This window comes from Ischnura elegans, chromosome 4 (assembly GCF_921293095.1).
Source record: "Ischnura elegans chromosome 4, ioIscEleg1.1, whole genome shotgun sequence".
In the NCBI taxonomy this organism is placed as follows: Eukaryota; Metazoa; Arthropoda; class Insecta; order Odonata; family Coenagrionidae; genus Ischnura; species Ischnura elegans.
Genome location: NC_060249.1, coordinates 99523161 through 99550384, shown reverse-complemented (window position 1 = coordinate 99550384; position 27224 = coordinate 99523161). Strand labels below are relative to the sequence as shown.

General features: G+C 35.9%; 2 protein-coding genes across 3 annotated transcripts; one reads left to right on the top strand and one right to left on the bottom strand.

Moving 5' to 3' along the window:
- Window positions 1-128: 128 nt before the first annotated feature.
- Window positions 129-4721, top strand: LOC124157830. Of its 2 annotated transcripts, none has more exons than XM_046532866.1 (4): window positions 129-392; window positions 610-808; window positions 895-1092; window positions 3526-3732. In XM_046532866.1, exons 1-4 carry the CDS (start codon window positions 224-226, stop codon window positions 3629-3631), a joined length of 672 nt encoding a protein of 223 aa, XP_046388822.1. In that variant the 5' UTR covers window positions 129-223; the 3' UTR covers window positions 3632-3732. The 2 variants fall into 2 exon arrangements, with proteins under 2 accessions (XP_046388822.1, XP_046388821.1); XM_046532865.1 differs by lacking the exon at window positions 3526-3732 and adding an exon at window positions 4430-4721 and having other exon boundaries at window positions 135-392.
- Window positions 4722-6161: 1440 nt separating this feature from the next.
- Window positions 6162-27219, bottom strand: LOC124157828 (glycylpeptide N-tetradecanoyltransferase 2). Its single transcript, XM_046532863.1, has 12 exons — window positions 27047-27219; window positions 26771-26873; window positions 26533-26647; window positions 23898-24022; window positions 19793-19884; window positions 16378-16494; window positions 15203-15413; window positions 14507-14647; window positions 9899-10019; window positions 7820-7965; window positions 7008-7145; window positions 6162-6441 (listed from the first exon to the last, which is right to left on the bottom strand). The coding sequence occupies exons 1-12, from the start codon at window positions 27142-27144 to the stop codon at window positions 6421-6423; spliced, it is 1428 nt and encodes a 475-aa protein (XP_046388819.1). The 5' UTR covers window positions 27145-27219; the 3' UTR covers window positions 6162-6420.
- Between the last annotated feature and the right edge of the window lie 5 nt (window positions 27220-27224).

The following is a 27224-nucleotide window of genomic DNA, read 5'->3' as shown; positions in this document are numbered from 1 at the left end:
AAAACGCGATACCTTTTCTATTATAAATGTCAGTATTGCTAATTAATCGTGAATGACTTTAATTTGAATTAGCGCCACGGAAGTCGATTGGCCAACCCGATGTTGGTCGATCTCTTCAATCGATCGACCCGTTCTTCTTTCGACTGTAAATACGCGGGTTCTGTAGTGGTAATTTTGAAGTAACGGATGATTGTGGATATGTTTACACTTTTGGTCTGGAATTATGGATCGAATTACTCTTCATCTGAATAAATTATCATCTGCTATTGACAATTTTCAAGTAGGAGCTGCTGTGTATGAAGAAAGGTCGGACTATGAAGCCCTAAAACGTGTAGAGGATGCGTTTAAATTGAGGAGATCTAAGGCGTTATTAGAAACTGCCTACAAAGATCGTGAGTATTTGAGTTCTGCAACATTTTAAGCGATGCATTTGATTTGCATGTATGGAGTTAAATGGACGAGTGTATTGGTTGAGATTAGAGGAAGATGATTTCGTGTATTTGGTGGAAAGATGTAAGGTGGTGGTCAAGTGGTGTATTGCCCATATTTTATGGGATGTTTTGATTTTTACAAGGATTTTTCGTAAGGTATGGTTAATTTATATTGCAGAAAATGCAAGTATTGGTAGCGTGGAAGAGTTTTCGTCGTTCGAATTGGAAAAACCGAGGTTGTTAAGGAGAGAAAAAGTACGGAATGAATGTCAACAAGTGGCCACGCAAGGAATGTTTGCATTCGCTGCCCTTCAATCGAGAATAAATTCTTGGAAAGATACTGGTGACAGTGTGAGTGAGGACCCAGAAAATGGAGGGTGAGTAAAATTGAAAGTTATAACATGTTTGATATTCTTAGGTGACCACCAGTGTCATTTTTGACCGACTTGTCTATCATTTTCAGGCACATGAGGTCTAAACTGTATAAATTCATCTTAGAGCTGTCGAATAACTCTTGGGGTTCATTTGGTGAAGGATATAATGAGTTGCTGTCGGCAGAGAAATCAATGTTTGACGAAATGCTTCGGTTCCAAGAGGTTTTCATGGAGCTTAAGAAAGGGAAGGACAACATGAGTACTACGACTGCCAATGACACAAAAATGTAAGTGAAGTTATTCATTCATACTTAAGCTTCCACTATCGCATGAGTTTCTGAGATGGAAAGGTATTTTGCTGCACTGTGACGTTGAGGACTTCACTTTACTGTTGAAAGAAATGCCTGCAAGCATGCTAGCGTTTTCGTAGGTGACGGCGATGTTACCAAATTTTTAAATATACATCCGTCCTTACTAGGTGTTACTTAAAAGCAAGCTGTTAGGCATTACTCTGTGGAAGGACTTAGTATTGATTATTTACATGTTAATAATGTGCTACCTTGCCGTTCAAGGATGTGTGGTTTTAACTAGAAGTCAGAGGTATCACTGAGCATAGTGTGTAATTGGTGTGAAGCATATACAAGACATGAAATAAGAGAAAGTGTTTGATATGTTCTTAGGTTGGAAGAGTTATGTGAGTGCCTTTCAATTTAATATGTAGGCATACACATTATTGATACTGGTGCACATGCAATGAATGGGTCTAAGGGTGGAAAGATCTCAACTGTGCTTAGCAAGTAGGGTAGTAGTAGTCCTTCATGATGCATGTCAAAGAAAAATATGGAAGGGGTGATTCTTTGAGTTAAAGTAAATCAATAAAATATGTTAACGCAGGAGAAAATTCAAGGCTGCATATAGGGAAAAGAAATATATATGGGGCTGAGAATGCTAAAATGTATTATACTTTATATATGGCGATTAAATTGAGGATGTAGGTGATTAACTTACTTCTCAAAAAGTGGCTATGGGCTGCGGTTAATGACTCATGGTTTATTCAATATAATGCCAAGGAGTATAAATCCTTGGATAAGATTGAATGCTATTGATGCCACCTGTCTTGGTGCTTACTCGTTAACCCCTCTACGAGTGGTTTGATTTGATGTTAACCCTTTCCTGCCGGTGCCTACAATAGGAAAACGTTTTTGTGCTACGAGTAGCATGACAATATTTTACAGAGCTCTTTTTTTTGGGGTGGAGTTACCCTGGTATTTTTGCCCCTCAGATTTGGGACCCAGCTCAACAAGGGGTGCCCGCCCCTGACCTCGGCCACTGGACTACACCCTCTAATCCTACCATAGCATGAATCCATGGTCAACTTATTTCGTTACCAGGGTTTTTTTCAACCAAACATATTATTTGATTTTCAATAATTTACTCTTCTAAGAAAATTACTGTAATTTTTTAGCATTGTGGAATTTAAAAAAGGTTTCAAGCTTTAATAACAACAAAATTAGAAAATAGTAAGGCTACAAGTCCGGAAGTCCGTTATATTTAACACTGAAATTTTGTTTAAAAATTGTACAGAACAAATCGAAGAATTCATTTCAATGTACATATTAAAAAATTGTAGCATGCAATAAAATTTATCATTGAAAAAACTACTGAAAATATAACCACTTTGCAATGGATTCCTGCGGTGAGGATGATCATAAACGAGTGGGAGGGTAGGGCCTATATTGCCGAGGAGTGGCCCTAAGGACTCACTGAGCTGGGTCTCAGGCCAGGCCTGAATGCATCTGACAAAGGCTACCTACCTCAGCGGTCACTTCCCTTCCCCTGCTTTAACCAGAGCTGATGTGCGGTCGTTGGTGTTGAAAAATCCGAGACAGCTATACCCAACATCAGGTCTTCTATGTATGGAAATGCCCATCGGTTCCTCCCGACATCTGTTACGAAAAGGTTTTAATGAAATATGTCTTGCTTAGGTTCATGCAATGGAGGTGATTCTTAATCCACCTAAGTGATAAATATTTTTGAAGCTAGTCAACTTGCATGATGATATCTCTTGGAGTACATGGTGGATTTTAGCTGTGAAAACATCTAACACAACCTTCCTCAGAGGCTTGTAAGCTGCCCCACAAATGTTTGATGTGTTTGTAAATGGGCGTGACTGTGCGCCTGTATCACATGAGTAGGATTGACTGCAGGTTTGTCCCAGCTAGGGATTAGGACAAGCACGAACTTCGTTTTGCTCCAGCTTGTTGGCCTCCAATGGGGAAGAGTTTATATTTAGTCACTTAAACTATTGCAAAAAAAATACATTTCATCTTTAGGAACCTGAGGAAGATTAATGAGGAGTATACAAAATAGATACATAATAAATCTTGCCTTCTGGAAAAAAAACTCACGTTGTGCATTTTCTACTTCGTTTCTACCAGATATTGATGAGTTAAATTAACGTTTTTATCATATAAGATAGGTTTTCATTACATGAATACTTTTCTTATTTGATCAGCCATAGATTTTACAGATGTGACCACACCCTTCTAAAGTAAGAGTACCTGAGAAATAATATGCAAGGCAAAATGAATTTGTGAATAGCTTACTTTTATTAGCTATAGCTTTTAAATGTTTTCATTGTCATTTCATCTCAGCTTCCTACTGTGGCAAAATTAATAGTCTCTCCATGGATTAGCATAAATTTTCTTTTGTGTGTCTAGATTTGATATTGCAGACCACTACACAACTCTTAATACTCACTCGCTGCAGAAGAATTACTTGTTTTTGGTTTTAACTTTCATATTTGCAACCAGACTCAGGTCATGAGCAAAAGTGGGAAAATGCTGTTTCATAAGTACATATTTTACTCCACATTTACTTAATGTATTATACTAACTCTTGTCAAACTAGATGATATTCCTCCAGTACAAACTCTATTTATTTGTTGCTTGGTGGCTGCTTGTGCTTAGTTTGGCTTTGCATCAAACCTCTCAAGGAAAAATTATTTGCATATTTTTCATTTTCAATCTCTTGTAGCATCTTGAACCTTTAGCATGCCTGCATTAATGATAGTTTCAATCATACTTTTTGCTTGATTTTATCTCATTTATCTACTTGCCAAGCTACGAATTGAATTTAACAAGTTAGGTATATGGCTAACCTTACCTTCGAGGGATACCATCATAAAATCTTGTGGTTCTCTTGGATTCACTAATGATTTTGGTAGAAAGTTAGTTCCCAAGCACATAGAATCTTGGGAAAGCCACCTTCTTCACTCATTATTATTAAGTGTAATAAAAGAGCTTTTTTCTCTTTTAAAAGCTCTTTGAGATATTTTTCTCAATTTCCTGTCTTAAGTGAAGGCACTATTATGATAAGCTTATTCTAATAATGTCTCCAGATTCATAATTTAAATGGAAATTAAACAGATTACTTCCCCATGCATTTGGTTATTTAGACAGCCATAGTGGTTTTTATTTAGTTTTATAATTCATTTTACCTGGTTTTTTGCATGTTTATTTCAACAACTTGAAAAGCATGTTGTGCATGATATTTAAAAAGATGACCTCAATTGAGTGATTGATCTATTAGTTTACTGATGTGCCAATTTTTCATGATTTTTAGGAAATTATCTTTGGCCCAAGAAGGACTAGATAAGATGAATTTTATGAGGAGATTAATAATTCTGCTCGTTGGAGTTAAAGAAATTGATTTATCTAAGCACAAAAATATTGCTAATATAGTACTCAACCGATGTAAACCAATGACCATGATGGATGTGTCACCGAATTGATTTGATGACCGATATGCTGGGAGTGGTGGAAATGTACATAAATACAAATTTAAATATAATAAGAATGTTGAAGTCGATGTGTCAATGTTTTTCATGAAATAAAATTAATAATTATTGAAATAACTTGGGGCATTCATGTGTGAGAATATAGTATGTGCATCAGCTATTTGTAGTCTATCTTATTTTATTCAATACTCAGTACATTTGATGTAAAGAAATTTTAATGATATGGATTTATGTAATGAGTTTCGCAAAGTAATTGCAATTGGTATGGTATGTGATGAAGAGCTATTATAGAGAAAAGTACCTAGTCTCCAATGGCTGTGACATTAGGGATCATGTCATTGGTATGAAACAAATTACTGTTGGCTGGAACGGGAGGATTTTTTATTTGTGACCCATACAACCCTCTCAGCCAGAAACCCTTCAGAAGCACTCACTCAACTCAAAGGATACTTTGCAAGAGTTCAACCCTTACCAAGTTCCAGCAAACCAGCATAGTATGTAATTTGTTTTGTACCTTTGGAGTGATCCTTAATGTTATGGCCTTTGGAGACTACTTTCCTGTTTCACTGTCGAGTATGTGGACCATACCTGTTCTATTGCTATTCATGTAGTACATAGGATAAGGTTAGGTTGATGGTAGTCTCAATCAATTCTATTTAATTGATATGAATTTCTAATTTCATTCATATACATATAGGTAATGCATGGTACTTAATATAATAATAAGTTAAGAATTTGTATTTCAAGGTAAATAAGTAGAATTTAAAAAAATTGGCCTTTAAATGCCTATTAGCTGGGAATTTTGAAAATTGCATCTTGTTTCAGAGGAGAGATAGGCTGCTAACATTAAAGTATGCGAGTTGATGCTAGACGTCATAAAAATACACTAAGGTCTACCTACTGGAATGTCTTGAACTCAAATCATCACCTTTTTTAAGTCTTAGGGTTACATTTATCTCCATAATTGTTTAAAAAGAAAATTTATGCATAAATGAGAGATACATAATTACTGTTTAAATTAATTATTTTGGTTCTTCTTCTAAAATTAATTTCAGTGTGTAAATTATTGATTATTAGTAGTATTAATGGATTAATTAATTTTTATATCACTTGTAATCTTCCTATATTGACTATAGTCTACTCTTTCCACCTAATATTTATGAAGAAGGGTAGAGATTTATTGAGTGTAAAACTCACAATATTGCTTCAGGAGTGGCAATGTTCAGTCCCAAGATAGGAATGCTTACCTGAAGAGTTTCCTCGCTCTTGTGAAGGAAAATTTTCATTGTTTATTTTTTTTGGGCTCCTTGGAACATGAGGTTATAGCATAATTAAAAACAGTAAATCCTTTAATTGAAAGATATTGGCAGTAAACCATTAGCCCCATGTTTTGGGTGATGGGCTTTGATTTATGACTGCAAAGCATTAATTATAGCGCTATAAGCAATTTATTTATTACCTTCAGATTTTGAGAAAAATAACATTTTTTGATAACATAATATTATGAATAATATGTTAAAGATAAAATAAATGGCACAGGGCCAATAAATAACAGTATTGCAACAGAATCACTTTAATATGTAACTTTCACACACTTTTCAGTAGATTCAATGGTGATACAAAGTCTCCAGCCAAACTGCACTTAAACAAAAAAATCCACAATTACACCTGAATTTTGACCAATGAAAAGATTATAAAAATGACTTCTATTTCATATAAGGAGATTGCTGAAATAACTAACGTTGTGATAGAATACAATGATGTTATCTCTCATTTTGCAGGCAAGGGTAATTCATTCCTCCTCCATATAATTTGTCTATTGAAGCACCAAGCCAATCTGTAAAGAAGAATAATTAATAACTTTTAAATATAGGAATTTACTTTTGAATTTAATATTGATCAAGATGAAAATGGTAGGTCATGTGAAAGCTGAAATTACTGATTATGAAAACTGAACTTTGATGCATTTCACACCTACTTTATTGAAACAACAAACCAATTTGACCGTCTGTTATCATGAATTATGCCCAACTCATGAAGAAGTGAAAGTATGTATACAGTTGAAACTCTAATGCTATCACCTAAACGATATCTAAAAAATCTATCGGCTGGTAGCCATAAATAATAGGGAATAGTTTTTGCCTGAAGAATTCCACCTTTCATCAAGGTACTCATTTCCCTGTAGTTTCATGCTTCTTGTGCTAACAATCCATAGAAATTGGATCAAAAAGTGTCAGTTCTTCATTTTCTAGCTCAATTTTCATTAATTGGCTTTGTCTTTCTTAACATTCCAAATTTATCCCCAAAATGAATAGCTGGCAAACATTTATCAAAATAAGTTAAAATAATTGATTGGCTTTATGTAATTAAATATTTTTTCACAACCACCGACTGCAAGCATACCTTGTTAGGTGGCATAGATGGGCATCGCCAATTATAGAGATAGTATTGTAGATACCCGTCTCCTATGCCGAATTTTAATTGTTCCAGGAACTTCTTGTTCTCCATTAAATCCAAGGCATTGAAAACATCAAAGCCATTCTGAAAAAGTATAATATATTTATAATAATAATATTACAGCTAAGATCATGCCATGCTCAATATTTACACATAACTGATCATTCTTCTAAAGTTACTTCATCTCCTACTTTGTACTTGGTATCTGCCCATCACTACATTATAATTTATGATGCCAGAACACCAGATCAGAATCATTAATGAGAACCAGACAGAAACATTACGAGTATATGAGTTTATATTTGCCATTACCTCAATGCAAAGAGGAGGTCATGGTTGAGCTATTAGCGAGGGACCATATAACAATGGGTTTTTTCATATAGGCAATGTAATTTAAAAATCATGTAACCTCACAATGCTCTTCGGTCAACAGAATAAACAACTTAAGTACACTAATTGAACCATATGAATAAGTTACTAATTTTTGAGGGATTCATCATTTTCAGGCAAATTAGAGAATTATTAAAAACTTATAAATTATTTACTGACAAAAAGAAGTATTTACAACAACATTATCACAACGATGATTAGAATATTTTTTCAACCCCTAGTGTGATAGCTAATAATAAAAGCAGAGATTCTGAAATGGCACATTTTTGGAATAACAGAAATAACAAAATCTGATCTGATTCTTAAAATCAAAGTTTTGAATAAAATATGCTCAGTAAAATAGATTGAAAAAAAATCAACAGACATACATTTTTTGCAGAGACAAGAGCATCCCCCATAAGATCCACCCAATTGGTTTTGGTCGACACATTGTAAAAAGAATAAGCTGCCTTCAGCGATTTATGGATTGGATGATGCATTACAGTTGAAGGCAATGTGTAGTAACTGACAAAATCTGGAACAAGAAACAATTAAAATTATTAAATTTGGTAATAAATACTTAGAATTTACCCATAATAACGACAATGAATATTAAGTTACTGCACCAGAGGTGTGATATTGAAAGGCTTATTTAAAATTCTTGGGAGGCAAACTCAAACGAACACAAAAAATATTAATAACACATCAACAATTTTTGAAAAAATACGCATAAGTCAGCACATCAATTGAGACCAGAGAAACCAATACCAAAAGCTACAGATTAGTAACTAATGAATGTGAGATATTCTTTAAAATACCTAACACTTGTCAATTAAGATACTCCAAACTGCAATTATCACCATGAAATTGAAATGAAATACATATATATTAATATGTAATAGCCTAATTTGGTGAAATAAAAAAATACCAAATCCAAGAGGAATAAACAAATCGGAGAATTTTAACAGTTTCTTGGCAGAATTCAGTACAGTGCATCCAATTCTTTCAGAAGTTTTTGCTCACTTACTTCTTTCTTTAATTCTGATATACAATGACAAATCTTTGTAAGATTTTGGATTAAAATGAAATAGAAATTTAGTATTTTTTATGAAGTTTGGTGTTTATGCAAGAATAAAAAAATAAATTTGGCAATACATATACAGGCGGTCCTCGACTTTCGTACACTCGACTTTCGTACAATTCGCACTTTCGTACATTCAAAATTGACACCTTTTACTCGACTTTCGTACGCTAAATTCGGACTTTCGGACGCTGGTCCGTAATTTTTTTAAAATTCCCGCCATGTTTATTGCGCATCCCAACATTCAATTGTTTCAAATTGCAGTATCGGCAGTATATGCGAACAATATGAACGTATATAATGAAGGAAATTGTTGGTAATTGACTCTGATTTAGGTGATTTATTTGGGAGAGAGACTGCCTGCTATAGGCTCCTTTATCAAGAGAAGAGGAAAGCCTTCATTGTAGATATTTTTCAAAAGAAGTTGACTAGACATCATCGAATAGCTTTCAATAAAACTAGTAAGACCTTCTTTTTAATTGTGTTTTTTCGTTTGAGTGCTGTTTAATTCATGTAAACCTTCAGCAACGATATTGCACGAAATATCACCCGAATTCCGTTTGTATTTTGTCTTTTTTGAATAACATGCGGAATATACGCGATCACGAATGTCACCTGCCAAATGTCGAATTTTGGTGTAAAAATTAGACGGTATCCAGAGTGCGGGTTCAACGAATACATTTTTTTATGCTACTTGATATGTCCTTTTATTTATAGTGGACGTAATAAGTGGAATGGTCAACTTAAACGCCAAGAGGAAGTTTCACTCGATAGCCAACGGAGTTCTTGTTTTTTAAACTTATATTTGCATTTTCTGCGTATTTTCGAAATAAATTTGATGATTTGAGGAGTTTTATTAATATATTATTTAAATTAAGTCAATTGAAATGAATTCCGTGAAAAAAAAGGTTTTAGTACGTAAATTCCGCTCTTTTGGAACGTAACCCCTAATTAGTATGGAAGTCAATGGTTCGACTTTCGTACAATTCGACTTTCGTACAAGTTTTCGGGAACGCATTGTGTACGAAAGTCGGGGACCGCCTGTATCAGGCTCAGTATCTAAGAAGCTGATAGTACAGATATTTTATTCAGCACTTACTATGGTCCCATAAATCAGTAGTGGACACACAAGGTCTTTGAGGAATACAAAATTGCCATTGTTTATTTTTCAGAAAATCGGTTTCAACAATTTTAGAATATATAGAAAATTATAAATTTTAAAACATTAATATTTGATATAAGTATTAATTTCATACATTAATACATGAGTGTTCAGTGATTACTAGCTAAATGAGATCGTGATATGTACCCTAAAAAGTGACCAGAAGGGACAGAAGTAGTTTCTATTGTGCAAATTTGTAGCTACTATGACAAAAATATTCCTCACCTGTAAGTTCCCCGTTTTCCCCCTCGACCACAAAACTGTCGACTATTCCACTTTGAGGCAGGAACCAATGGCGAAATTCTTCCTCAGAGAATACAGGTGACAGATCAAATTTGGTCAGGTACTGAAATGGAAGTGTATTTCATCATAAATATGAAATTTATCTCTTGTAACCTGCTTTATTAATTTTTTAAACACATGATTGATGAAAAGTGAAATGATTTAGTACATCAACTGTTCCATCAAAATTTCACATCACTTATGGGCAGTTTTGATATTATAGAGCTAATACTGAACAGACCAAGTGATGACTGATTGAGAGAAGTGTGGTGTGAAACTAAAATTAGATATAAATGGTCACATCAATTGCTAATATGGCTTGCATGCTACAAACATCTGAAACAACAGTGGAACTTGGTTAGTACGTTCCTCCTTAGCACGTTTTCAGTCAGTATGTTCCTTCTTAGTGCGGTGATTTCTTCCCTCAGTCCCGGTACCATCCGAGCAAAATACAGGTAAAACTATTTGGTTAGTACACTTAAAATAGTAGTGCTTTCCTGGGTAGTACGGTCACTTATTTGCCATGAAGCAACCCGCAAGTCGTTTCCTAGTACATATATTGTGAGTGTGTACACCTCCAAATTCATTACTTATTTTATTATTATTCCCAATTAATCTTCTTACATTCATCCCACATCTCTCTTTCTACGTGTAAGTGTTGCGAGAGCAGACAATGCTTTGGATCTCCACCCAAAACTTAATGCAAAAATACTTGATCTGTGTACAAGAAATAGAAAGCAGACAACATTGGACAAATGTTTTAACAGGGTTTCCACTAAACCGTGAAAACCTTAAAACCCTGAATAAGCCGTGAATTTTGTCTACCGTGTAAAAACCTGGAAATAGCCGTGAATTTCGTCATAAAACCTTAGAAATATCTCAAACTTGATTGTAGAACTACGATAGACAGATTAAAAGAAAAATCGATATTTCAATCATGCTTCAAGGCCGAGTCACGTGCAGATACTGCCCACGCATTTATCTGCTCATGTGTATTCGAAGCGCAATTATTAATTGGTCTGTGTGCCATGACAGCACATTGACCTTAAGCCTGCGATTGGAAGACATTAACCCTGGCAAAAAATCAGGCACTTGTTCACTTCCCTGCTACCTGAATTTCGCTAATGATAGGTGAAGTAATTAGAGATAGCACTTTCATTGCTGCGCTTGCATTCAAGGCATCTGTTGTGTTTGTTACATTTTCAGTTAATGTGCGGCTGGTGATTGTTTCATGATCAATATTTCTGCCTAAAATGCCTTATCTATAAACCGTGAATTTGATTATATTTAGACCGTGAAAACCTGGAAAAAACCGTGAATTTAATGATGCAGTTAGAGTGGGAACCCTGTTTAAGAGAATTTAAACTGAAGACTATAAAAATCTGCTAATAATAATCTTTAAATATCTTCTTAATTGTCATATCAATATCTATATATATCGATCAATATAATCATCGATATGGGATCATTCCGAGAGTGTGTACAGCTGTTGCCGGGATTTATGGTAAAGGAAATGTTACCCAATTTTTATGACATTTTAGAGCAACCAATCGACATAGGCTAGGGTTTTCCTCCTTTTCTATGAGTAATCTGTGAGAAAGAAGAAATGACTTACTTTAACTTGTCCTCTTAATACATATATGAGAAATCACGAGAATGACGACGTTTTTACGCAATATCCTCTGGGAAATCTATGAAAACATTGTGATTTTAATTCACATGGTAGTTTTTTTTGGCTGTTTAGTGCTAATTTTCTTGTTTTTTAATGTGAAAAGAGCTCGGGATGGCGATCCTACAAGAATTTCGGATAGTATTAGTGATTATGACGACTTTTCTACGGATTGGAATTACCCCAATTGCTATTACTGACTTCCCTGGTTAGCACGTATTCCTGGATAGCACGTTATTTTTTGTGGTCCCTTCAAAAACATACTAAAGAAGTTCTACTGTATAAAGTTTGCATACTGTTACCATGTGTGATGGCATAGCAAAAATAGGAAGAGCCATTGCAATTGACGATAGGTGCAGTATGAATGCAAACATTTGGTGAACTTTTCCTTTTAAATGAACCACTTATAGCAGACTATTGCACAAGGGATCAATAATTGAAGTAAGACCTTTTTAGAAAATAGAAAAATCACAAATCAATAGAAAGTTTGCTATAATGAGTACCTAATTTTTTGGACATCATCAGATTTCATCACACATATATTTGCACCAAATTTACACAATAGCAAAATGCATTACATCCCATGATCTATCATTTACATAGTTCATATTTTGTCAGTTGCTCAATTACAGATTCCTCCGCCCTAACTTAAAAGGGTCAATGATTTACAGTGGAACCCCCATCTATCGTTTCCGCATTGATTGTTTTCCTGCATTCATCGTTCGCCACTCCTGGTCCCAAATTAAGTTCCATAAAGACAATGTAATTTTTTCCCGCATGTATCGTTCCCCAAAGTATCGTTTTCCCGCATTGATCGTTTGAAGATCGCGGTCCCGTCGTATAATTTTCCCGCATCCATCGTTTGACGAAAATGAGACGAACTGTTAACAACGTGTTATTTATGGCTAATAATGACAGACACATAGTCTGAATCTTCCCCAGGAGATTGAAATACGATAGGGAGAAGCTGAGTGCCGTGGGATAATTACATTAGCGCATTTCTCAAGATCCGGTATCCCCCTCCATTCAGCACTCGCCTCCCCCTCCTCTGACGCTTTCCTCTTCTCCAAAATCAAACAAAAGGTCCCAGCTCATGCAGGGATCGTATTATGAAGACTTTAGCTTCGAAAGAAAATATCAAGTTACTCGAAAACAAAAGAAACTTTTTTCACGCCTCCCCCTTTCTAGCCCGCTGACTTTTTTTTAGCCGACTCGCTTCAAAGTTCCCCTTTTCTGGAGGTCAACTGCTGCATGAATCACCAATTAGCCCAAAAGGTGTCTAAAAATGATTTTCGGCAATTGGTATTATACTTTTATTAGATTTAAATATTAGTAATGTGCACGTAATTCAAAAAAGAATTATACCAAACACGACGTATTTATAACGTTATTTAAGCATTTTAAGCAAGGAAATAGTTGGAATAATACGATGGTTATTTCTGGCAAATATCGATATCCTCGCAGCTGATAGTGAGTTTCACGGCAGTTGAAGGAGCATTTTTTTCGAAAACAGGGCATCTGGTTACAATTTACGAGTTATGCTACAAGTCTCACATGTCTGAGTTGCTAACAAAGCGATGTCTTCTCAGGATATTTTGTTTCTCCCTACTAGCAATCTGAATTCATCTGCTCACCTAGAGCTACGCTACTTATTGTTAGAAATGAGTGGGTAAGTTGCCTTCTCTATAGGATAAAAAATTTCATTGCGCAGTCATATGGTCATTCTTCACCCTCTGCAGTAAGCTCTGCTTACGCCATGGGATAGCATTAGTGCCGAACTTCACCTCGTACGAATGGTTCCATACTTTCCAGGGTGGGTTGAAACCAGCGAGTGTTTTCCGTGTGGGTTCAATAAAGTCCGGTTTCATTTTTATTAGTTTTATTTTTATTCATCTTCAGACCATGGCCCTTCTGAAGAAACAAGTGAGAACTTTAAAAGGTGGACTGAAAATAATTGAAGATGAAGAAAAGAATCAGGGCTAGAAGCGCGTGAATATTGCAGAACGCCTTGGTATGTCCGCTAGCACATGACGGCAGGGATGGGGGTAGAGCGAGATCCCTGGTGAAAACAAGAAATGGGATGAAGCCGAGGATCAGGTGGCGTGCCGCTGACGATTAACACAATCGGCCTCAATCACATTAAAAATTTAATTGCTAGAAAGGAACATTTCAAATAATAAACTATTTTTGGCCTTCTTGATCCATTTCATAACCAATCACTGCGATGGCGAAATCAGTTGTTTGAGGCATAACACGAACATTTCTGTCGTAAATACGTGTACTTGAAATGACATTTGATGGATAAGAATTTTTACATCAGACAGAATTGCATAATAGCCGTGAAAATTCCGAGTGGAGTGCAAACATTTTTTAGCAAGGCAGCCTTTAGGATATTTGAAAGAGACCTAAGTCGAATCAACAATATGACCTAAGTGTTTCGATAAAGTAATAATATTACTGTAATCAGCTAAAATCTTGTTTGAATCCATAATTCGCAAAATCCATCGTTTCTTGGGACATAGTCAACCCGGCCAAACATTCCCGCATCGATCGTTTTCCTGCATTCATCGTTTTTTTCATCCATCCCCCTGAAAAACGATAGATCGAGGTTCCACTGTATCACTTAAAAACGAAATGAATGGCTGACATTAACCGTCAACAAATTTACTCATTCAAACAGATATGCCAAAATAGATTTCTTAGAGAGAAAGACAACACTGGATATTTAAAAACAATACTAAATCTAATAGGGCAGGATGGAGCTCCAGAAGGTAAATTATTGAAGAAAAACTATTAGCATACACTACAGACTTACTCGTTACCAAACATACAGCATGGTTACCCATCTTTATAAGAAATAGAAACATTAGTGCTGAACATACCTCTCCAAGCAGCCGATGAGCTTGGGTTACATCTGAAGGCTTCATTACGCGGAAGCCTGGTGTCCTCGTGTGATCTGGCAGTTTGTGCAGTTTCAATGTCCTCTGCATTGTCATATTACGACTTAGATGAGAAAATTTTACCTATTATGATCCAAACAAGGTCATTGTAAATACAAAGATTCTGAAGGATATGTATAAAAAATAAATACATCACGGAATTCCATATTCCTGCAGTCGGCAGCCCATCTAAATCTTATTTCAAACTAATTATGTAATATTACTACTAATGATTAATTGGTCTAGATGACTGTAAGTATAAAATATAATTCCCACATAATAATCCAAAACAGTACAGTTATTTGTTAATAATTTGGATCGATAATATTATCTTAATATTTTTAAAAGATTAAAAAAAACCAAAGTGACTCTTTCACATGTTAGTGTATGTTAATTTTTCTTGAGTTTAGGTGTATAACACTGAGCACTCCAGGGAGAGTGCCACATGAATTTAATTAAAATGCAAAATAACGGCACATGATATGAACAATACTTAAGCTAGAAAGCAATTTTCTACGAATGTAAATATATTGAATCTCTCAAGGAACAACGTCGAATAAATCATGCGGTCCATGAGCATTCATGGCAAATAGTAAATATACTGAACTAGTGAAATACTAAACTAGAATGAGACATTACCTCAATCAGCTTCTTTGGATTGAGGGAACGATGCCAATAGCGACAGGTTCCAACAGGCTTTGGGAGAACAACTCCTGCAGTATAAACTGCCTGGAAAGTCCCAGCCAAATTGACTCGCCTTGTGATCTCACGGATAAGGACTGGGGCCACTCGCTTTGAGCGTAACTTCTTATGGACGCAAAGGAAATTGATTTCCACCATCTTCTGAATGCTATTAAAGATTAAGAGGATAACTTACAATGCAATACAACAATTATTTTAAGGATTTTATTCGTACATAACTTAAAATGTAAAAAATAAACCATAAGTCAATATTTTTTGGAATATTAGTTGCAATTTTACTTGAAGTAGCAACAATCACACCCGGGAAACAGTTTACACAGGAATTCATACTCTAATGCCTATCAATACACCAATTTATAAAGACCTCACACTCAACCTGTGAGGTCACATATTGGGTTCAAATGCATTGATTTTGGGAGGCCATAGAGTGTAAGCATCATATTTACACTCTTTGGCAAAGGGGCCTCCATGCATTGGCCCTCAAAAATCAACACACTGGGACAAATTTTATGAAGTCACAAGTTGATTGTGGTGGGTTTCTTTACACATGGTGCTGTACCAACTCTCCAGATATTCTGATAGCATTTGAAAAGAGAATATCAGATCTCTTTCTCACAGTAAATATTCAACCTAAAAATTTTAAAGCTACAAATTAATTAATGGAAATTACTCCCCAGCAAAGAAAGATTTAAAAATTATTTAGATGCCATGATTACTAATTACATTTATAGCCCTGTATCTCATTTTAATTTCATACCCTTTTCGTAAAAATTGCTGCGCATTCCAAATGTGATGCAATGCAAAGGAGCTCAATTACTCCTATGTATGTAATCAATGCAGATATAAGGACTACCAGAGTCTGCACACTGTTATCATTAATTGCAGAGCAAAGCTAAAACTTCTAAATTGGAACAAGCTTATACCGAGTTGGGAATTTTGATGCTGTATTTTACGCTTTTAGAGAAAATTGCCATGTTATGTAATGATGCATATTATTAATTTAAGACAGCATAGGTGCTTAGTTGCAGTACCCTAAGGATAAAGATTTATAAAAAGTAATACTAATGGCCTTTTGACCATCTAAATAATGAAAAAAATTAAATTTTACTTACTGTTCATATATCTTCATTGATGCTGGAATGGCACTGATGAAGCCTACCAGTCTTCCACTCTTAGTTACCCGCACACCACAATGCCAATCTTTCAACCATCCAGGAGGCTGGAGTGCCCTTTAATTAGGAAACAAAGAGATCAAGACAAAATAACGTAAAAAATAATGCACAAAAGAGAGTACTAAGAAATTAATAAAAGGATAACTCCTTCATTCTGTATAGTTTTTCAGAGAGATGAATAAGTGTTGTCTAAGAAAAAGGATTGATGATTTTCATTGTTTTAAGCGGACTTGTGACAAACAGACATTTACTAATTGTCCAGATATGGCATCCCATAACTGGACAATTTGTACATCCAACATTTCCTCACCACAACATCTTTTGATTTACTATTTCACTGACATACAATATGGTAAACAACCATCTCATATCCAGAGATAGCGCAGTGTTGTAGAAGAAAAATAAAAGAATTATCAATAGCCAAATGACAAAACCTGTAATACAAATAAGCTACAGTAGAACCTCGGTTATACGACCCTCAGTTATGCGATGACCTCACTTATACGCCGATTTTTTTTGGTTCGGTGGATAACCCCATATGAACCCATGTATTTCCAACCTCAGTTGTGAGACTCTTCACTTATACGACGACCTCGGTTACGAAACGTATTTTTCCAGTCCAATGAGATAAAATACCTCACTTATACGACTTGGCAGAGAACTGCTCTACGAGAAGATTGCGGTACGCGCGCCGATTTTAGTCACAGGTGCGGGGGTAGTATGCGCTCATTACATAGATATGTCAATGAAGAATAATAAGTTTTAATAATGAGCGATGCTGTTTATTAGATATTATTTCTAACTGCATTAGATGATCGTTAATCCGGAATATCTATCTCTAACGGAAGATTGTCTAGAATTTTCCAAGGTTATGCTTCCCGTCGCCCGGCGAAATAACACAAATGAGCCGTTAAAAATCCTCGCATACCAAAATTTTGGCTTCCAAGGTCATCCGAAAAAGATTATCGTATTGGTAGTATGGACGTAAGTCGTTGGTGATTCAACACGATGGCAAAAACAGCATGCGTGGTCTCATTCCGCGGGCTAATCCCTCATCCGCGGGGCGAATTGAGCCGGTGGAAAGTTGCTTACGCGGCGCGCAGATCAAAACTGATGCAACATGTATCTCAGTGGATTTAAAAGAAACAAAGGTGGACCTTGAGTAGCTATTAGCTCAAGTCTGCCCGGTGGCAAGCGTTTGTTTTTTAACTGAACGAGAGTTAGTACGAATGCCCTCGGAGAATAACTCGCGTTGTTAGTAGAAACGTAATCATTAAAGTCAAATTTAAAACGCGAGAGATAAGGCAGTTCCTTTCGACTCAGGAATGACTCATAACCATTATATCGAAGTACAAAAACAGTATTGGTGTTGTTTTCAGATATGGGGAAGCAAAATATTAGGTGAAGATGAGTCACACGGCTTGTGAGTTGAAGTTCCCGGCGCTGAATTCGCGGAAGAATGCCGGCAGAGAAGCTATACCCGGTAGATTCAATCTATTATTGCTAAAATGTCATGGGAAAATTCTTTTTTAGTGCGTAAACATTATTGAGAGGGGAGATTTTTCCGGGCTCTAAATCTATTTTTGTCCATTCGTCACTGACAGCAGTTGCGCGATTATTTCAAATGCTCACTTAGAAGTTTTCTGAGCACCAGAAAAGTGAATTTACTCACGGAATATCCCGGGTACCAGTGGCGTAACTGGTAATATGCTTTGGGGGTGAAGGTAGTACCTGGGGGGCGGCTTCACTCCCCCCCCCCCCTATCCGAGGCAATGGGGATTCCCGTAAAATTTAAAAAAATGGCATGCCTGTAAATATGTTCTACATTATTTTGGCACATAAAATTTAACTTAAAGTAGATGCAGTTGCTGTTTATCAAAGCTAGACTTGTGTTTTAAATTTTTTAAAATTTCTCCGAGGCTTTGGAGAGGGATCTATCCCCTCATCCCCCAACCATAATTATGCCACTGCCAGGTGCTCCATATTATCTATGGCATGGTATTTAGAGGGAGAAAACCGACAGCTGGGGTCATTTGCGCCATGAGGTAAGAGAGGGATTATAGAAACCCTGTGTTGGAATTAGCCAGGTTGTAACAATAGGCTTAACCAGGGCTTAATGTCCAATCTGCCGGACAGTGTGTTGCACTGGAAGTTCCGTCCACACTACTCTCAAGCAGGGATAGAGCCATCTCTGAAAACTTTCTGCCTCTGCCATTAACCCAGCTCCATAGGGTGTGAAGCCTTCGTGATGCATTAGTGAAATTTTGCTCCCTAATGACGGGGTTAATTTGGATGACTTTCCTCAGGTATTTCATTTCTTCAATCTCCACTCTGGGGTTTGCCTATAGGTGGTAAAATGAATTTCCTGTAAACTGCTTTTGATGAGTCAACTTTTTTAAAAAATTGGCTTCTCTGTGAACATTTAGTGTCATCATTCCGAAATCTCTCCAGTATGATAGCCTTGCAGCTTAGTACCAGAAATGCTAGACGTTCAACCATGGGTAATGTTCTTCGTTAAAACTTTCGCGGGTGCTTGTCATGTTGAATTAAAACTTTTGGGCTATGTCGCCGCGTCAGATTTTGGGTGGCCCCAACGTTTCCCGACCGATGCTGGTCGCTTTCTCAAGGGAATCTGAAATCTAACTTCGAGCCAAGAAGTCATCGTTTCTGTGCCAACTATCCTTTCTACAACCTACTCCTCCAACCTCTCACTCCCCTCCCCCCACCACCTGACACGTATACCTATATATACCAATTTTAAATCCCACCTCTTCAGATTCCCTTGAGAAAGCGACCAGCATCGGTCGGGAAACGTTGGGGCCACCCAAAATCTGACGCGGCGACATAGCCCAAAAGTTTTAATTCAACATGGGTAATGTTGTTCAGGAATGTAAAATTATGTTTCTCTTAAAGTAACACATCATTTGGGGTGTTACTTTTGAGAAAATAAGACCATTAGGCTTCAATTTCTTGCCTGCAAATTAGTAATTGCATCCTGGAAATAAACCAGCCCCTATAGGAAAGGATTTCATGCTAAATACGGAAAAACCTCACATATGAAACTTCCTCACTTATGAAACTTTTTATGGTTTTCCGCTGAAAGTTTCATAAGCGAGGTTCTACTGTAGTTTCTGAACAGAGTTGAATTGCTTTCTTTTGTATGGAATTTTGTGCATTAGATACACATAATGAAGCTATGATTTTTACCTTTACTTAGGTCAGAGCAGTGATCAAATGCCTACATGGAGGATAAAACTCGAAGTCTGATCACTGCAGAAGGACAATATCTCTCAAACAAAAATATCAAACCTTGACCACATGTTACAACTATTTTAACCTATCAAATGAAACCTACCATTTAAGGAACTCAGACGGATAGTCAAACCTGAAGAGGCTGTCATCATCTTCAACATAGTTTTCATTCAGCAGTGTGTAAAGTTCCTTCAACTAGTATAGGGAGATAAAATAGAAAATGAATTAATCAGTTGATGTCAGACAAATGCCAATTATGATGGGAGAAAAAAGTAGGCAATCAATACTTATTCATTGTTACAGGAAACTTTTTTTGTACTCACAAGCAAATACATCATCCAAATTCACTTGCCAAAGTTTTCACAGTTATGAATACCACGAATTATAATTAGCCAAATGATTATTTTGTAATTAAACTGTGATTACTACAGACATTTTCAACAAATGCAACAACAGAGCTTCAATCCCATTCATATCTCTATCTTTCATAGGGAATATGGAGTCAAATATAAAATTATATTATTCATTATAGATACATTAACAATAAAATAAATCATACCTTGCTATTTAAATAGCCCACACATCTACACCATTGATAATAGGGTACTTTCCTTCATCAAAGAAAACAAAAGGCATTGATTGCGATTCGTTATCCACCATTAGTGTATTCATAATATATAAATAATTTGGTTTTAGAAATACCGGTTTAGACCAATGGCAATGGTCAATATTATCCTCATTTGAAAAAGGCCAGATTGGCACCCATGCGATTCCACTCCAGGTGACGTCACAGGGACCTAGTTTCTAAACGAGTAGATAGGAGTTTTACATCATCTGAGATTACCAATGCATGCATGAGGCACAGAGCTCAGGGGAAAATGTCTTAATAATCACCTATTAAAACTGCCTAAGGTCGGAAAGTTTTCTTCATTTGATAAGGTATTAATAATCCTTATTTAAGCCAAGCGCTACCAGCTAGCAGGGTACTCTGCTACCTGCTAGCATCCTGTGTCGTATCAGCGCTCAAAGCCTCGCCCTAAGGTCACCTCACTTGCAGCAGTGAGAACCAGAACGACGTCACACAGAGTTTTCCCATCTTTCATACTTAGCCGTCGCGTTTTCGCGTGCTTGAAAATTTTCACTTTTCATTTAATCCCGAAAAATAGATATCGTCATTTAAAAATCTAAAAGCATGAAATATGTACTCCAGGAGTAATAATCTTTCGATTTAGGCAATAAAAAAATAATAGGAAACCACCGAATTCCATTTGTTACTAATATGTACTCACATTACTGGTTGAGGATTCAAACTGTAAATTTAAACTTAATCAATATGAAAACAAGCTGATATTCGTTCAGATCTCAAAAGGGACCTTGCACTGAGAATGTAATAACTTACAGTGCACCTAATATTAGACTAAGGTTTAGTCAAAAACAGAAATCTTTTCAGCTGATTTTACTTAAGGTCTCCAGGATTACTTAACCCTTGCGCACTGATGCCTCACTTTAGGAGGCCCTATTCTACCCACAGCATGCTCAGTAATTTCTTCCTACCTCCTATTTGGAGCTCTGGAAATGCATGACCTTGCATAGGTAAACCTTCTCATATTAAGAACCAGGCCACAGACCTTTTTTCCATCACTGACAAAGGATTATCTTCACACCTCCCAAAATGAGTATCCATCACAGCCTTTTCCTATAGTACTTGTACTTTCAGTTGATAAAGTAGTTGCTCTTCAAATACTATTGTCAATAATATTTAAAGGCTCACTAAATGCGTGGTTGTTGGTTTAAAAGATGCCCTGGCATTTCACTGACTTTCCACCAGACAAGGGCCTTGCCATAATGACAGATGTTTTTCCATAAGATCACTGTCTTTAATCAAATTCGGGTGAGGTGGACGAAATCCAGTACTCGCCTAGCAAACAAAGAGTGGGTTTTCAAAACTCAATTGAGGCATTTTATGCATTTAAAGTAAGGATTAGTCGGTTCTACTTTATTCCTATTCTTTCATATCAATTGCTGATCCTCAATTCCGATTCCATCTATTCTCATTTATAATAACAGGTGGGATATTGATTTGTCAGTTGCATTGCTGTAATAAACATTAAGATCTGAATAGAATAAAATACCAAAGAAATTTAAGTGGCCAAAAAAGTATATTACGCATTTAAAAGCAGTGAATTAATATAACAGTAATATATCCTCAGGTTCCATAAAATAATAAATACTTTAACTGTTTCAGTCATGAATTGTTAACTCACTAATGTAAAGTGCACAATGCCTCAGGTGTGTGGCAGCCTTTATGCCCCAAGCTTATAGTCTATTCTCAAAATATTTATCTTCCTGGAATCGATGGAAACGGAATCAACTTTAGGCAATCAAATCTTGATTCCGTGCCTGAGAATCAACTTATCACTAATTTTAAGAAAGGGTAAACAGATTGTTTGAGATGGTTTGAGTGCCAGATGAAAGTATAGTAAAGACAGAGGAAATACAAATTTCCATGACCCAAGTTGACAACCAAGAGACTGCATGAAGCAGGTAAGAGTATGAGGACAATAAAAAGGAAAAACCGAGAAATTAAGGAGAAACAAAAACCGACAAGAACAGAGTTGAAAGGGGGGATGGTTTGAGTTTTTAACAGGATAGGCAAGCAGCAAGGGGTAGGAGAAGTTGCATAGGAAACCAAGTGGGGGAAATGAGATGGGAGAAATTCATTGAGGGGAAGAGCCCAAGGAAGGAGGATTTTGCTTTGAGAATGGATTATTGAGGATAGGTGGATAGTAAACAAAAAGTTGGTCATTTAATAAATAATATGTAAGAGACTACAAAATGTCCTATCTTCATCCCTTGCACTCCAGATGAATTATCTCTGGTACAAATTTACATTAATGGGAGAATTCTAGCTGGGGTTTTGCTATGAGGGATGAGTCATCATGTGATTACCAGCACTTCTAGTGGTCTTTCAGCCAGATAATGAAATTTCTTCCTGTCAGGTGCAGAACATATCACAATTTCCACACTTCACTTCCTAAATTACTTTGTAAATTAGAGAAGAAGGTTTTATTTTTCTTTATATATTTTTGCATAGTGAATTGCAAAGGGAAGATTGCTGTACCTTTGGCAGTGCCTGGATCAACTATGCACCTTCGAAAGGGGCATTGGAACTACACTTTTGCAGCCACAATCTACCTTTGAAAAGAATGTTCAGTCATGCATTTAAAATGTGAGACAATATTTTCCAAACACTGGTGACGTTGTATTGCAGTGCCATCATACTTCTGAGCCACTAAATTGGAGTAATTTTGCCTGCCAGGATGTTGGAAATTCAAATTATTTCCCATGAAAGAGTTGAGATCTGATGAATTTGAGATATCAAGTACAAGAAAATTTCAAGGCTTGCCAGCTTTAAGATGTTTTTGAATAAGAGTAGGAACCCAAACTTTTTTTGTTTCATGAAGGGAAGTTCATGAAAAATTACATTCAAAATATTTTCAAGCTCTTTTTGATAAATTAGGCATATCCTACCATTGCCTTAGGCAGTTGGCTAGCAATTGGACTTCATATAAAAATCAAGGAAATCACTCCGAGAAATCAGAAATTACTCCAAGCGAGCGGCTATGTACTTAGTAACTGAAAAAAAAATGAAGTTACACAAACTGGAAGTTCTCTTGGATAGTTTTCGCAGTCAGGACCAGGAGAATAGTTCCAAAATAGTATCGCTTTGTAAATTAGAGATTCAAAAATGGGAGGCTCTTTTGTATAGATAACTGAAATTACCATTTCCAAAGAGTAGGAGCCATACATGACCCTTCCGTATCTCTCTTTGTCTACCTCTCCAGCAATCGTTGCTGTGTCAGGCCACAGCTTATTGAATTAAGATAGATAATTTTCCAATTCCTTCTCCACAATTCCAATATAATTCCACAATTCTTAGAAGCATGTGCAAGTTCAGCATATCAAGTACATATACAATATACAGAATTGAACTTCAAGTGAAGCATTTTCAATTTCTTTCTCACAAGCATTACAGTTCCTTGGCTTTTTCTGAACTTCTCCACAAATTTTTCATTTCCCTGACTTTCAAGAAGCACACCATCCTGATGAATGGCTTTCGCTAGGGTTGAGACATTTTTCACAGCATTCCTAGGCCTAATCACATTAACTTTCCACAGATTATCCTAGAGATAAGAGGAATAACTCACCACAAGTGGATCATCCAAATTCAGTGTGTCCCAGTGGAAACCTTGAGGTAATGTGTAAGGCTCCTGTCTAATTTCAGGTATTTGCTTATCTGGCTCTATTGCTTCGTTGCTTGTAATTTTCTCATCTATAGAATATTAAAAATTCTGGTTGATGAAGATAAATACCAACAAAATATTCAACCATTATCACATTACAAACATTAAATGCCTTCACTAACAGTCAATTAACTTTAAGTATATTCAGTTTACTTCAAATTAAATAATCAATCAATAAAATATTGACTTAAAAAGACAAGCCTTAACAATTCCAGTTTCTCAACAGGCAGGATGTTTCACTTAATGGCTATTCTGATAGCAGTAAATACAAAAGTAAGTCATCAAATACTGCCACTGAAAAAAATGTCTTTAATTTAGGTAATAGATTGGCAAACCCAAATAATTTAATAGAGCAATAATTTTATATTTGATAGAGCGATTAGGTTATTCCTGAAAATCAAATACAGTACATATGTACTTGGTACTTATTGCATTTCAATAATAGACATAACAACAGGCCTGTAATAAAAAAAAACTTCACAGATCTTTCAAGTTTTAAGTAATCACATTTTTTGGCCATTTTTTAATCCCTCTCTCTCTGCTTGCAAGCAAAAATATGCTTCCCCCTCCCTATTGATTACATGAGAGTTTTCCATTATTTTTATATTTCAAATGTGTACATACGAAGAAAAAGCACACCATGAAAGAACCGAGGTATTTTTTTAAAATAAAACTTAAGTATAAGTTTGAGTATTAATAATATAAGGAGTACAAGGAAAGAGAATAGTAATAATAGTAGTATAAGTAAATAATTACTAATATGTGTAAATTATGTACTACAGTGAAACCTCTATTTTACACTTTTGGAATGGACTTAAAAAAAGTGCAAAATCGAGGATATTGTAAAATAGAGTATCATTGTTTACAGGCGGTATTGTTAGGGACCCGATACAAACTGTGCAAAATCAGGGAAAATGTATAATGGGGGAATGTAAAATCGAGGTTTCACTGTACCATGGCATTCTGTTTAGCGCAAAAAATGTAATTTTAGTGTAAAACAAAAGAAAACATAGGGTACAAACTAACTTTCCACTTTCAATTTCCCTGATTGCCAGCCAAATTTTTAAATTCTCCTGATTTAATTCCAATAGAAAAAGTCATGTATAGGGATTATACGAAAAAATGCAGTATGGTATACTGTAAAATATGGTCGAGTAGTAGAAACTAAGTCAAACAGTGACAGGTCCCCGTAGCAAAATGCAAACCAGACTAGAGGGGATTAATTTTTATACCCAAATGAAAATGACTACTTACAGAGAGCTATTGGATCTTCACGTGAATCTTTCAATTTGTCATTCATTCTTCAAGGAAACAACGATGAGATTATGGGAATGAACTGCTCTCAGAGCAGTGAGCCATTACTTGTATGCCGCAAATGCCGCAGGCTTATTGATCTTTTAAAAATTGCCGGAGTTGGGCTAATTCTGTGATGCCATCCAAATTAGAGCCTTAAGCCGGAAATACAGAATAGCCTCCCCAGGATGGCTAAAAAAAATGCCCACCTCGGCCCTCTAACTCAACACATTCAACCACAATTTTCATCTTTTTGCTGCTTCTTGGAGTTTTCCCCCGACCATTAATTTACTTCCATTTCCAAGTTTTATTTTCCCTGGCATTTCCCTGTCCAATAAGAGCCCTAAAACTGAAAGAAAGTCCTGCGAATGCAAGCGAATCTGAATCATACGAGGAGAATGGTTTTTTTCTCTGTGATTTTTTTTTTGCAAAAATTGTGCATTCCGGGTGACTCCGTAAAGATATAACATGCCTAGCCCTAGTATTCTTACATTAATATGCACGTGAATTGGCAAACACATCACTTATCATTTGATACATAGAGAGAAACACTCCAATACTTGATAGACAGTAAAGTAGTAGTAAAGTTTGATAAATGATACATAATCTTAATTGCTAATTCGATGGGTTTCAATCTTTCTTAAGAACCCACAAAAATTCTCACAATATCACCAGCCTATTTGAGGTGGGTTTCTAGTAAAATTACCTTAAAAATTACTGACCCAATCAAGTTTGGAATTAGCCTGTGTCCAAAGATAATTTATGCATTAAGTAAAATACGATTCCTGAGAAATCACACCTAGTAAATTAAAGTAAATTCCAATTTTTCTCGTTTTAATTGCATCCGCCGTAAACTTGACAGAAACAAGGCAATGAAAAATTGAAGAATGGTAAATTTCCTTCTTCCTAGAATTATACTCCAATCGTGAAATGATCTCATAGGAATCACCTAACTTCACCACTAGAATATAATTGAATATTTAAGTAGAAGCAAATACCGAAAAATTCTACCGAAATTTGACAAACGAATCCGGTGAAAAATGGAACTTAACTTTCGATCTACATATATTCTTCAGGCAAAGACTTGGAATAAAATTCCTTAAATAACTGATATTATAACTTAACACTAGCCAAAGAATATTGCCAAAAATATACACTTATGATCACACATGGATCTCATAAGAACCTCTTCATGTTTACGATGGGGTAAACATAAATATTGCAACGTTAGAAAGAAAAGTCATACCCATTTTTGGGACCGGTTGCGTACTCCAGAATTGATATTGTTTCTGCAAAGCTTCTTCCGTAGTCTTCGCCGGCTTCTGTTGGAATGATAGGATTTCCATGGCCAGGCGGATATCCTTCAATATTTAAGAAATGTCAAATATCGTCGCATTGTGTTGGGTGCAGTAACATACAACATACATGTGATAAAAAGTAAAGAGTTGGGAGTACTCTTTACGCAACATGAAGCTGCCAAATACCTGTATGGAAACGTTTCGGCCGGCTTGAAGTTCCCCGTCATCAAGCACACCATCTGACATTTTTTCAGGGTTTTTGTTCTTCTTTCGGTTTCTTTTCTTTGAACTTTGAAAAGAATTACACAAATGTGAGAAGTGAATGAGAACTGAAGGTGTTTTGATCGTGCATATCGATTTCTGCTATACAACTCTTCAATATAAAGAGATGATTCAGAGAACAAGTAGGGGTTTATCAATCTATCAACGGACGAGTTAATTGATTTTTAAAATAATGAGTACCTTTTAGATTTAGAATCTTTTTCATGTGCTTCATCCTGAGATGTGCATGGTCCATTTTCCTCCGCATTAGCCGAATGAGACACATTTTTGTCACCCATATCTCCTCATTAAAGTCTTTCTTGGAGGTCGCAAGGCGAGTCGTTTCTATCCTATTTCGTTAAAAATGCGATAGATGTCA